The following is a 13746-nucleotide window of genomic DNA, read 5'->3' on the forward strand; positions in this document are numbered from 1 at the left end:
AATTTGATTAAAGAGTCAACGCTTCAAAGATGATGAACCGAAAGGCGCGAGAAGAGACAATATATGCTCCCGGCACTTACGGGCAGGATGGAGGGAGAACTCTGCTGCAAGCTAAAACGGGATACGAACTCGTAGATTCTTTAGAAGATCCCGCAATCTCGAAACCATGATCATGACAGGCTTTTCATTTTAACGGTCGTCTCCAAAAAAATTTCGATAAAGATCTCCATTTCAATCAGGTGAGAGACAAAAACAGCTTAGAAGTGCGTCTTATCATTATGTCATGTCATAAGACCTCTTCAGTCCGTACAAAACCAAAGATATTTTGACTCAATGCAAGCAATGAGATCGGTTAAATGGTATGCACACCAGTTGTATTTAAATATCATAATTTACACCGGTTTTTAAGAAAACTAGTATAGATATGAAAGCTTACACCCGGTCCCCTGCCTCCCTCCTCCCCCTTCTTTGTCTCCTCCTCATCTCCTCGGCTCTTTCTAGCCGCTTCGATTCCTTCCACCGCGACCCTTCACCCCTGTCACCGTGTCCTCAACACATCTCACCCTTACAACTTACAACCTCCCAGCCCCCTTTATACGCGAATTCATTCTCTCGCTTTGTGAAAAAAAAAACAGACCAATGTACGCAGTTTGAATTTTGAGACATTTGACTGTCATAACCGCTCCTCCACATATCTCCGCCCAACCCCACCAGCATATTTACAGCTAGGCTATCAAACACTTCTGCACTATATACGACTGCAACAATGTACCCACAGTTGGGACAATTTTATCTATAGTGTCGTGTTATGTCCCGCTTCAGCGCACTCGTATTATCTGTACGAGCAGTATGAATATCATGTTTCTATCAGATCAAGGTAAGGAAACTGTTTGTACTGACAATACCAGTGCTTTGAGAGCATGATATTGGAGTACAGTTTATAGAGGTTTTAGCATTAGGAAATTGTCCAAACTAGCTGAACGATGACGAAATATCCTGCATATGCATCGACTTACGGGGCCACGACCAAATTGTAACATGTTTCACCTGGGATTGATTTGTACCAAGTTACAACTGTGTAAAGTCAATCCTTAGAGGAAGAAAACAACTTATATAGTGTTTTCACACCGATGTATCTCGGTACTGTATTGGAATTCTCACCCACCTACAGGGAACCTGTCACTAATCACCCGGCAGGAAGAAGGGTTCTATCCCGGAGTCCGGGAAAACGTCCCAGTCATATTATCATATCAGGGAGAAGCATCTCCCTGGTTATATAAACCATATTTGTAGATCACTAAGGACTGTACATTTCTTTTAGACCTGTACACATTATTTTAAACCAGGAGCAAATCTCGCCAAATCAGCTCCTTTGATCTTTGATCGTTAAACATTTCTGGTACAACAAAACATAGCCCTTTTACCATGACTGGACAAATCAATGTGGATGAAAATCCACATGATAAGTGTTGTGAGTAATCTCAACACTGCATCGACTAAAGTTCTGGTATTGACGTAACTACTACTTAGACAGCTAGCTATTGAAAAACGACTGTGAATTAATGCAACACAAAGTTTACGGGCCCTCAGAGCCTTCCCAAAGTAACCGGTGGTCTCGCCGGCAGAAACTGTGTTTTGTACTCATTTTATGCGCCAATATACTTAGATATTGGTCATTTTCCCTTGGAAAGTTATGTTTTACCAGTTAATTTATAGTCCTGTTAGCAAATGTCGGTTTTATAGTTTAATTGTCTAGAAAACATAAAAACCCAAAGTTGTCCACTTTTGTACTATATAAAACCAAACAGTACGTTATCTTTTGCCAGAGTTCAAGCTGAATTTTGCGTTTTCATAGAGAAAACAAATGTACATTAAATTTATGGGACACGTAGTTTTTCTCAGTGCAGTGGATGAAATGGTTAATGAAACGTATATATAAGAGCAGTCAACCGGATGTGTCCTGCTGACTGTCTTGATTAGATTGATCAGCCAATATAATATGACTTGGTCCACGAGACACAACAGGTGCTTTTGACTGGCAAGCTCGAGGGCGCCCCAACACCTCCCCTGTCCGAGAAGCGTTCGCCTGGTCTTAACGTCATCAAATCGTTACAATCGGTTGCGTGCACATGATTTCAAAGGTGGGGCAGGAAGGGGTGGAGATTCTATTCCCGACTGATTTAGGTAGAGACGGTAGGATCGTGTAAAGGGGGGGGGGTGAGGCCTGGGGTGATTGAAGCCGACGCCCATGTAGGGAGTTATGGGGATCTTCGCCCCCTCCCCTCCCGCACCACCAATAGACGTCAAATGGTGCATTTCTGAAGCATATTTAGACTACAAATTAGGTGTATAATTTTCTCTAAGTGCAAGGTGGTGGCTATAAATTCTTTGGTTTTTATTCGTGGTTGAAAAGATGTTGTATTCCCTTAGAATTGGTCTCATTATTCCCGGCTGAATTGTAAATGAAAGAAAATAAAAGACTGAGCCATTACCCCCTACTGACGACGGAACGTGGGGGCAATCCCACAATAGTGTGAAGAATCCGGCAGAATAACAACAAATCAACATGAAGCAAATCAACAACAACATCCTTTTCAACAATTCGGCAACTAGTAATACAAAGGATGAATAATAGTAGACTACAATGGTCATATCCATGCGTGACACATGTAAATAATGAGAATAACCCCGGAGTTTGTATTCTATAGCGCTTCAGATATTGTTTCCTCTCTCTTTAATCGCTATACTTTAAAGAGTATAGTATGCTAACGAAAGTTGTGTGTGAGTACAATACATGTATATGTAACATAACCTCCATCTTCCTAATTACTAAGGCTCTCCCATTCCACTCACCCATCGGATTTGTGTGTGAATGACTGTATGTTTCGCGCTGAGTGCCATGGTATAAACTCGACGACAATAGCGCAGGTCGCATATACTCGCCATGTATAATGTACAGCTTCCCTTTTATCGCCAATGCGATGAATCGTCGTCACCCCCTTATTTCGACGATATGCGGGCAATTTCTTCTGTTTTTTTGTCGTCGGATATTTCGACCATGCATGCTTTAACAGACCAGCTGCATAAGGGAGTAATTGTCCGTTTTTTAATTGATCGGACGCTCTTCCCTCCGCCGTTGAGAGGAAACAGCTTAGATCGACCCGTGTGCATTACTGCAGGGGGAAAATTGCTTATACAAATTATGCGATGACACGCGGGACGTCCCGACGTGCAAATAGAAACGCAGAACATCTTCCTTTTTCATTTCTCGTTTTTTTTTCCTTTTCTCTTTGGTAATACATCATGGCGCCCCATGCAAAAAATAGAAAAGGATGCGGTTCGTTGACATTCACTGCATTATAAGCTGAAATCCCTGGTCCATTAACTGAAGAGAAATTTTTCCGATGAAGATTAAATTCAGATCCCAGTAGGGGTGGATATTCTGTAGATTTTAATCATGGCCCAGGCTTTTTATCACGAGAAAGGAGAAAGAAAAGTCATGCTCTTTGCAAGATTAAACAGGTAGATGGAAGAGAGACGGGAGAGAGAGAAAGAGAAAGAAAGAGGCAGAGAGTACAAAAAAAAATGAGTCAGGGCAAAAGTAGAAGTGCTCTCTAGTCGACGAAATGAGATGTTGTCTCTAGAAACTCAAAAGCGTATAGTAGTACGATGGAGGTTATTAGAGGTATAGAGTGGCGTTTGAGTACCGTGTACCTTGAGAGGTAAAGAAATACATATAAGGTGTGAAAATGGGGGAAAGAAAGACTTGAGAAGTCGGCCAACTCAAACGGAGAACCAGAAAGGTTACAGCATCAATGGAGACTTGATTGACAATTGTCAGAGACACTGGACAGGTGTACCTCTATTAGTTTTAAGATAGTAAAAAAACAAAGACACTGATATTTGCTTTATTTCTGTTTATAGAGGAGTTTTCTTTGGGCAAAAATTAGGAAATATACCTCATGTTTGGCTCTATTAGGTGATCCTAAACGAGAAAATATCAGATAGGCCTATTGTGAAATATTTTAAGGAAACATATCGTGGGTCGACTGAGTTTATATTTAATAGATGACTTTATAGGCCCAAAATTAATTTAGATATGTTATAGACCATTAAAAACACTGCTATCTGTTCCGGTTGTATTTCTTCAACACTTTTAATTTTTTAAGCAATGACCCTTTAAACACCTGAGGCTCATCAATTAAAGTGACTGGACTATATAGTCTAATACACAGACCATTCCCTCAGTTCCTCAGATGCAACGCAAAACCCAATGGAAACAATTGTAAGGTTTGTTATGACCTCAAATGACATGTCCGCAATGCATTACATATTTTCTTAGGACAAATAGGGTTGGGCGTCATGCAAGGCTGCTTTAATGTTTTCATACACGTTTTGTTTAAGTTATTAGAAGTTATAAAAACAAGGATTGACAATAAAAAAAAATTAAAAAATTGTCAGTGTTGAGGAGCCAACGTCATCATCAATTGAATCTTAAAGGTGCATTCCAGAGATTGAGCATAATTTTAAAGTTAAATGGTACATTCCTAACACACATTATTTTCTTGAACTCTGACATATCAAGACTAAATTTCTGCCTACAACTTTAAACTGTAACCTTTTAGAGTTTTGTCAACGACGTTATCAAACCTAATGGAGTATTACTAATGAGTATTAATTGATCAAACTAAGAAACTCTCCCACATTCCTTCACCAAACTGAAGGTTCAAGGATGACTTAAGAAAGAAGTTTAATTTGGTGCGTCACAGTACAGGAGAAAACAGGAGGAGGGGTGGGGGGGGGGGTGAATCTAGTAATGTTTCCATAGCTGTTCCTGTTTTTAAGCTGTTCATTTTTAAAATAAAAATTAAATCAATTTAAAAAAATTAAATAATCTCTGGATTGCTCCTTTAATTTAATGCTAAACTGGCGAAGACGTCGGCTCCTCGGTGCAGGACTAAATTGTAAGGAAATCCACATTTTGATGAGTTTGATAAACTCAATAAAAGCTTGTTTTATTTGAAACGTCGATTCCGGCTTTAAACAGTTAAAGGAGCATAGTATATGCGATCCTGTTTGATACTAACATCATTGTATATGTTCATTACCCTGATTCGTGAAGATGAATGAACTCCTGGTTTCTGCTTTAAACAGTTTAATATATGTTCCTATTTGTACTGACATTATTGTGTATGGTTTGTATGCCCATTAGCCTAACTGGTGAAGTTGAATGAAACATATATTCCTTCTTTAAACAGTTAAAGGAGCTTAGCTATATATTCTAAATTGATACTGGCATCATTAAGGACGCGTTTTAATGTGATTCTTATAATTGCATGGAACACCCATTCCTGATTTCTTGTCTAGCTTTTTTTTAAATTTATTTAAAAAAAAACTGTATAACATTGGCTCACAGCTTAATTTAAAGAAAGCTAGCTATGAATGCGGGCCGTGTATAATAGAGGATATAGAAGGGCTTGGGCGGGCGGGGTGTGGGGTGGGGTGGACAGGGGGGTCTAACTGATATCAAAAGGGCACGATTCATACGGCGGGGTGAACCGAAATACTAATGAAGATGCAAGATTACCTTTTCATTGGATGGCTTAGGGCTTTATTGGAAAGCGTACATGATTATAGCAAAAAAATGTTATCTTGTTCATTGGAATAAAATGACTGCTGGGTGTGGGAGGTGGAGGATTGGGAGAGGTGTCAGTTTTGTTTACCTATGAAGGGTAAATACTTTCTGTATTACGGGACAACCCACCACCATTAACTTTCACTTACCGTGGTTTTAACTGGAACCAAGAGCACCTCATCTCCAATCCCAACTACAGGATATCCCAGAGGCTTGCCAAGTTTAAATCCTTTCCCTCGAACCCAGAAACGAAATTTTCCATTCTCTGAAGACGCAGATCCGGCATAGCGTTCTTTACCACGTAAAACCTTCATGATCCTTTCGTATTTTCGCTTCGTCACGGTTTTTGTCTTTCCGCTGTCTCCATAGTTACGGACCGCCCATTCTCTGTAGCGGGATATGTTGACTTCGTCCGAACAAATCATTTTACCCATCATTTAGTGGAATCTTCCGAGTTGTGAACCTTTGAAGAATTTCTGTTCGTAAAGAAAAATAGGTTTCATTCATAATTATACCTACTATGAATTGAAAAAGTCGACTGGGCATTTCGTAAACATAATCTTACCAGTTTTCAGGAAGGGGTGAGGAGTTTTATTTTCACGACATTTTCTCGTCTTGAATGACACAAAAACCAAATAGATGAAAGCTCCATTTTTAAAGTTATTTTTTAAGTCATTTATTACAAAATAGGTTAACAATTCTCGGTACGTGATTTAAGAATCATTGATAAAGAAGAAAATGTTGAAATTAAGAACTATTCATCTTTTCATTTAGTAAACAATCATTTGCCGTGACGTACACGAAGCAACATGTGGACAAGTAGGTAGTCCCTGGTCCCACCAGACATATAATTCTCATACCTGTCATAGGGAGTATAACAAGGTATCTAGGGCCCCAAAACTAATCCGAGGGGAGGGGTGAATAGCCCGACGAATTTAAGAGTAGTGAGGTTTTCGTGCGGGCGTGGTGCCGTGGTCGGGAAATTCAGCATCATTAAACACTGTTCTCCTGACCCCCCCCCCCACCCCACACCCTTCCTTCTGCAATCATAAACATGTGTCGGGCTCTCTGGTTACGTCATATAGCCTATTTATAAGTGTTTAATATTTAAGGTACACAATAAAAAAAAATTATAACTGTCCAGTATATTTATCGTCCACACCTCCTATTATGTCTGGAATTAACCTGGGATAGTCTATCTTAATCTGAAGAAACAAGTAATCCACTGCATTTAAGTGAGGGAGGGCTTACACAGTCAAAATAGGTTACATTCAATCAACTTAATCTCGAGTTAAGTAAAAACAATATGGTATCAGTGTACTACTGTCTCTCTCAGGAGTGCCTGGTATAAGATGTGTTTAACTACAGTGTGTTACTGTCTCTCTCAGGAGTAGATGGTATAAGATGTGTTTAACTACAGTGTGTTACTGTTTCCCTCAGGAGTGCCTGGTATAAGAATGTGTTTAACTACAGTGTGTTACTGTCTCTCTCAGGAGTAGATGGTATAAGAATGTGTTTAACTACAGTGTGTTACTGCCTCCATCAAGAGTAGATGGTATAAGATGTGTTTAACTACAGTGTGTTACTGTTTCCCTCAGGAGTGCCTGGTATAAGAATGTGTTTAACTACAGTGTGTTACTGTCTCTCTCATGAGTATGGATGGTATAAGATGTGTTTAACTACAGTGTGTTACTGCCTCCATCAAGAGTAGATGGTATAAGATGTGTTTAACTACAGTGTGTTACTGTCTCTCTCATGAGTATGGATGGTATAAGATGTGTTTAACTACAGTGTGTTACTGTTTCCCTCAGGAGTAGATGGTATAAGATGTGTTTAACTACAGTGTGTTACTGTCTCTCTCAGTAGTAGATGGTATAAGATGTGTTTCACTACAGTGTGTTACTGTCTCTCTCAGGAGTAGATGGTTTAAGATGTGTTTCACTACAGTGTGTTACTGCCTCCATCAAGAGTAGATGGTATAAGATGTGTTTAACTACAGTGTGGTACTGTCTCTCTCAGGAGTAGATGGTATAAGATGTGTTTAACTACAGTGTGTTACTGACTCTCTCAGGAGTATCCTGTTAACGTTTAACTAAATGATACTTTGACAAATTCAAAGGCGGAGGGTTATTTAATTTGGTGATTCGGTGACTGAGAGTCCGTTTCAAGTAGGAAACTCTTCAAAGAGTGAGTCTTACAACCATCTGTTACGGTATCCACTGTTAGTTACCGGTCTAGCCCACTAACGGCTCATATATTAATTTCAATCTCATCTCGTTGCTAGGTGACATCGGTGAAATGATATAATGGATGGCCTTATTTACGTAACAAGTCACTAGTGTTTGTTTTACTAGTATTCTAAGCAATGATTATATATATATGGTATTGATTACACCACGGGCACTTATATACCTGAGCAGATAGTTCGTATATATATATATATATATGTATATATATGTATATATATATGTATATATATATATATGTATAAATATGTATATATATACATATATATATATATATATAATATAATACATATTTATATTTATCACCAAAAGCGGACAGACAACGAAAGCAGACAATAAACAACGTAAATAAAAACACAACAAAGGCAACATAAACAAGCTACAGTTATTAATCAGTCGCATTGATTTCGATTTGACTTTAGGTTAAAACAAGTAATAAACATTTACTTCATCGATTAAAGTAAACTGTCATTAATGAAGGCTTCAAGGAACTATTCGGACAACAAATGTTTATCATCTTGAAATCTTTGCACGGTAGTGGAAATAATACGTTAACTACACTGCCCGGCATTGCTCTGCGTGTACTAGCAACTATATACATACATGCATAGCAAGCTCTTTGCCAATTCAAAGCCTTTGTTTTGTTCGCTTTGTTCCTGCGTGACTCATGAAAGGACAACAACAAGTGATATAAGATAAATAATTTCTACCAGACTCATATGTGCGTCGTTTTATAATTTATATAACTTCACCCTATCTATTAAATCCAATCTTACACAGAAAACGTAACGTGTTTTTTCTACAAATCCACGCTAATTTCTTGTGTCACCGTATACAACATAAAAATACGTTTCAATAAAGACATACATGAAGTTGACGAAAAGTCAAATAAAAAATGGATAAATTTCTATTCAAATTATATGAAAGAATAGGGATGCAGTATACCGTCACCATGGCAACAGTGATTAGCTGTATGGGATCTTAGAGCGCCTTTTCGTCTTTTTTTTGTTCGCGAGAAAAAGGTTTGTACTTCGTGAAGCCCTTAGGCAACGTTAGGAATCTGGTGATCAAGACTTTCCTGTCATTTTTCAGGGGAAAACTGAATTTCTTGGATTCAGCCAGTCATCTTCTGTGTTTTATCTTTCTCAATGACGGTTCGTTAAGTTTGGATTTTATCTTGATTTTAGTTGCGTGATTTTTATCGACAATCATTTGCATATCTGATGTCGACAACGTACTTTTTGTTGAGAAAATCGAAATGTGGTGTAGGCGAATGAAGAGAGGCTACTCGGTTGGGTCAAGGACCGGGTTTGGTGTCCACGATGTTGTTGGCAGAAATAGAGTGAGAGTCCTACCGTGGGGCGGGGGTGGGGGGTATAAGAGAGAGAGAAACAAGGCGGGGTCGTCCCCCCCCCCTTGAACCATATACGGGGATCTGTTGTTCTTGTTACGACATTCTAAAGTTATTATGTTTACTGAAATTCAAGGATAGGAAATGGTTACATGGTAGCAACTTTGCTTCAATATTAACATTACTGCACTACGGTATAGAGCTTGATTCTAAATTCAACATGACTCGGCAGCCTTGTTTGTTCTTTTAATTATTCAACCATAAGATGTAATGCATTAAACATCATTGATGTCGTTTATTTCATAATAAAATATTATACAAACATTTTTTAAATGTTTAAGGTGACTGAATAAAAACAGAACAGTAGCGTGCTTTAACGTGTCACCTGAACCGGTAATCTTTAGTTTGCAATGATTTTGCAAAATTTCTGTCAGATTAAGTCCCAGGTGTCTTTTATTTCACTTCAAAGACCTTCTTTTGGGTACACATTTCGAGAGATTTTTTTGTTAAATTTTAGGTGACTAAAGGGAAACAGAACAGTAGCAGGCTTTAACGTGTCACCTGAGCCGGTGATGTTTAGTTTGCAATGATTTTGCAAAATTTCTGTCAGATTAAGTCCCAGGCATCTTACAGCGGTCGGACTCTTCCATTTATCGTAACTGTAACTAAGGCATATGTAGTGTCGTTCTCAATGTTAGATTTCGACATCTGAATACTGTAATTGTGTAACAACCTCTTACTAACAAGTAACATTATTTAATTAATTAAAATGAGTAAGGAATACGTGTGAAGTGTCATTCTCAAAAGTATTTGTAAAACGACCAAAAACATAGTGTGGCTGTAAACCCAAAACCCTAATAAATAAATGGAAGAATCTGGCCTGTGAAAGATGATATTTTCATGTTGATTCAGGAAAACGAATGACGTCACATACTCACATATTTTCACAAGAGTTAGGTCTCCTTTTCGATTTGATTGGATGAGAGTCTCCGGATCAATTCGTCTATTTTTTACCACAAGAGAAAATTTAAGTCCTTTTATTTTCAGCCATTTATCTTCCAACTTTGTCTTTTGGTTCAAATGGTAATAGTTTCAAATCACGTGATATCAGTTCATCCAATCCGGACAATGCTTAATTCGTATTTGTATAAATAACTCCATCCGACAGGCGTTAATGTAAATCACGACATAAAATTATAAAGCGTTATAATTTTTTTAAACTATAAAATATAACACAGGTAAGCGAAACGACCAGATAGTAACCAAAAACCTTCATGAAAACGACGGGAATCCGAGTTTATCAAAGCGAAGTTGAAGAAATAGCCGACAATAGTGACAGAAGTTCTAAATACATGCAGACACGTTTACATAGAGATACGAAACGATACAGCTAACTGTGGTTAACTGCATGGTACCAGGCGAGGAACGTTGGATCGTCTGTTAGAATCCTGTTACCATGGAAACGGCAATCGAATCATTTGTATGCAAAACACAAAAAAAAAACAGGTCCAGAAGTCCGTCAGAGGAAAGACAGTGTGAGTATTTAATCAAAATCAACAAAATTGTAGCCTATTGTTCTTTTTGATTTCGTTTGAAGTAGTTTTGTAGCAACAAAACAATCTTAAAAGATGTACAAGGTTGAGGTTATTATTTAGAATTAGGTTAAGTACTACACCTTGTTGAATGTATATAGTCAATATACAGATGGTTGTAAAGCAGCACTAAATACTCGAATACAAAATGTGACAAACAAAGAACTTCTCCACTCCAGCAAATAGCAAAATAAGTTGTTTTTTTTTTAATTTGAGAGCGAATAAATACAGCTGACAATTATTATAAAAGATCCGTTGTTATAATTATGAAGTCAGCAAAATACGCGACAGCTTTGTATCTCATTGACAGAAAGATAGTTAAAGACGGAACGTTTCTGAAAATATCTGGATGGACATCGAAAAGGAAGAACACATCCTCACCGGTTACTGTCGAATGAAAGTTTGTTGGAGGGATATGTTAGTGTCCAGGGTACTTCGAAACCATCATATATAAGACTCATCGATAATTGGAAATAGCCGTATCTATTACAAAGTAACGGTTTCTCCGGCGCCTGTGTAAATGACCTTTGGATTGTCCGTTTGCTCCGACCTATTCCGATGACCTGTCCAGTCCTTTGTCTAAGGGATGGCGTGCCATATTCAACTCCCTTCACCCTTTGTGCCCGATTCACTAACGATACGCATGGGTTACCACGGTGACGTCTAAGATTCTCACTGCTTGACTCGGAAAGAATTTTTCACAAAAGCGACCACTGTTACCAGATCCTCGCCCGGTCGGTCCCACAAGCTCCGGTTTCCTCTTCGGCTGATACGAGAAGCCTAGGCTTATGAATAGAGCTATGTCAGTGTTAGTTATCAAGTGTGATGGCGAGTAACCAACCCCGCTAATGATTAGCAGAAATCCCGGATTTGTTAAAGGCAGGATTGTGTGTGTTGTTTATTGTTTAACCGCAGTGAGGAGTATATAGCGAGTTAAAACTGATGAGTTTAATGAACAAAACATCACGTTCAAACTGACAAAATGGTCCCACAGTCTGAAGCCGGACAAATTCTTTCTCACGATCTCCTGACAATAATAGGCTAAACAGGAAATTGCAGAAACAAAAGGTAGTAGATTGGACTTAAGACAATTTATATGTATAGGCCTACAGCCATATTATGGTGGGTGCTATACGTCTGCGTATAAAGACAAAGAACAGGAAGTAAACGACATTCTCACCAAGAATACCATAGGCTGTCTGAATTCACGGTAATGTAATGCGAAAGTTGTGCTTATACTTCTGAGCCCATTGAACATTACACTAACTTCCATTAATTTACACTCTCTACTACTGAAGGAACGATCTCAAGCGTTACTATCAGGCTGGGTGTTGTGAAACAGCCCTAACAGCCCCACCCCCTTCTGACCCTCATAGACTACCATCCCTACGCCCGTCCCCTCAAATACATTGATGAACAATGACTCCAGACTGAAGACAGCCTATAAATAAAGGTAGTCTGGGGAGCTCGAAGAAAAAGTTCCCGTCAAAACGTAGATAATCCCCTCCCCCCTCACCTACTGATTTTTCGGTGTTCAGTCAAAATCTGATCTTGCACGGAGGAGGGGGGGGGGGGGCTTTGCGGTAACGGTGTTTAAAGGCAGTCGCTGTTCCATTAGACCTAAACCACAGAGCCTCCGACACAACTGGGCAGGGGGGGGGGGGCATCCCCTTTCCCACCCGCAATAATTTTATCATTAATTTATCATTAATTTTGATGCTTGTGTGACGGTACTTTCTACTCCCTGACCATTGGTGTTACCCCTGCCCTCCTTTCTCCACCCCACCCTCCTTCATCGCAAATCTGCATCGGGACTCCTTTGAATCTCTGTTCAGAGCAAGGGTTTGGACGGCTGAGCTGTGTTTAAATGATGAAGTATGTGGAGTCACTTATTCTTCCCTGATCTGGCCAATAGCTACTATAGTGGTGTAATAATGCTAATGTATTACTATAGCCATGCCCTTGTATGCCTTGCACAGACCATGAAGACTACGACAATAATATGTTTGCCCGTGTATTCGTATAGGAAAATACATTCATATTATGCATGTCTGCATGGTTAAAGGAAACCTTCATGTTGAAAGTTGCTAGTTTCCTTGAATTCTTCGAAAGACACAGTTTTAAGCAAAGCTAGTTATATATTTTTCATGGCCACGATATGTTTCATACGGTATGAAATGAATGGACCCTTAACTGGAAAGAAATGGCTGTAGTGTGGTAGCCTATGTGTCTTTAAGCTCATTCTTTACGAGTACTACAACAGCATGAGTACGAATACAAGTAGAATTCCTTAGTATGAGTACACATACGCCGGGTACAAGGCTCTAAGCATGCATGTGTACGAGTAAGTATATCCTGTACTACAGTGTATAGTAAATTTCCAAAATTCCTTTGAGTACAAGTACGAACACAGATCCATTAGGGTGAGTATAGAATACGAGCATAAGTATAGGGACTCAGTACAACGTTGTGTGTTTAATCACCATCTCAAGAAAGACCACGGCGCAGTGCATACTTGAAATTGTTCCATCAACTTTAATTTCCGTAGTTTAGCATCCCCCCCCCCGGCATGTTTTATGCCACCTTTTGCTAGAGAACAAAAAAAAACGTTAACCCCTTCCTCAGCTCAGGTCTTACCAAAAAATATATATAAAATCGAAGAGTGGTAGTTTAAAACTTCCTTAAGAAATAAAACCAAGTCTAACTAAGTGGATATGTTTTCATTGATTTCATTAACTCCTTTAAATTATTTTGAATCATTCTAAAATATATGCCTCATATATGTCTTTGACTGCCGTACATTATCTATCGACCTTGGATCCCCAAATGCAAAATCTCCTCGTCGTTTGGATAAATAATTGACTAACCCGTCATGGATTAGTACTAGCGAAATAAATAAATAAATAAGTTGCGTCTCTAACA

General features: G+C 38.8%; 2 protein-coding genes across 2 annotated transcripts in view; one reads left to right on the forward strand and one right to left on the reverse strand.

Annotated features, from left to right (window-relative positions):
• The window catches only part of LOC139973242 (nucleolar protein 4-like), a 99029-nt gene that overhangs the window by 80748 nt on the left and 4535 nt on the right, over positions 1-13746 (reverse strand). Inside the window, exon 2 of the mRNA XM_071979781.1 lies at positions 5785-6111. Within this exon, the coding sequence (XP_071835882.1) occupies positions 5785-6072 (288 nt within the window). The 5' untranslated portion in view covers positions 6073-6111. The remainder of the gene's footprint in view (positions 1-5784; positions 6112-13746) is intronic.
• Positions 1-13746, forward strand: part of LOC139973240 (uncharacterized) — a 66342-nt gene that overhangs the window by 726 nt on the left and 51870 nt on the right. The gene's annotated exons all lie outside the window — the stretch shown is intronic.

Source organism: Apostichopus japonicus, chromosome 9 (genome assembly GCF_037975245.1).
Source record: "Apostichopus japonicus isolate 1M-3 chromosome 9, ASM3797524v1, whole genome shotgun sequence".
In the NCBI taxonomy this organism is placed as follows: domain Eukaryota; kingdom Metazoa; phylum Echinodermata; class Holothuroidea; order Aspidochirotida; family Stichopodidae; genus Apostichopus; species Apostichopus japonicus.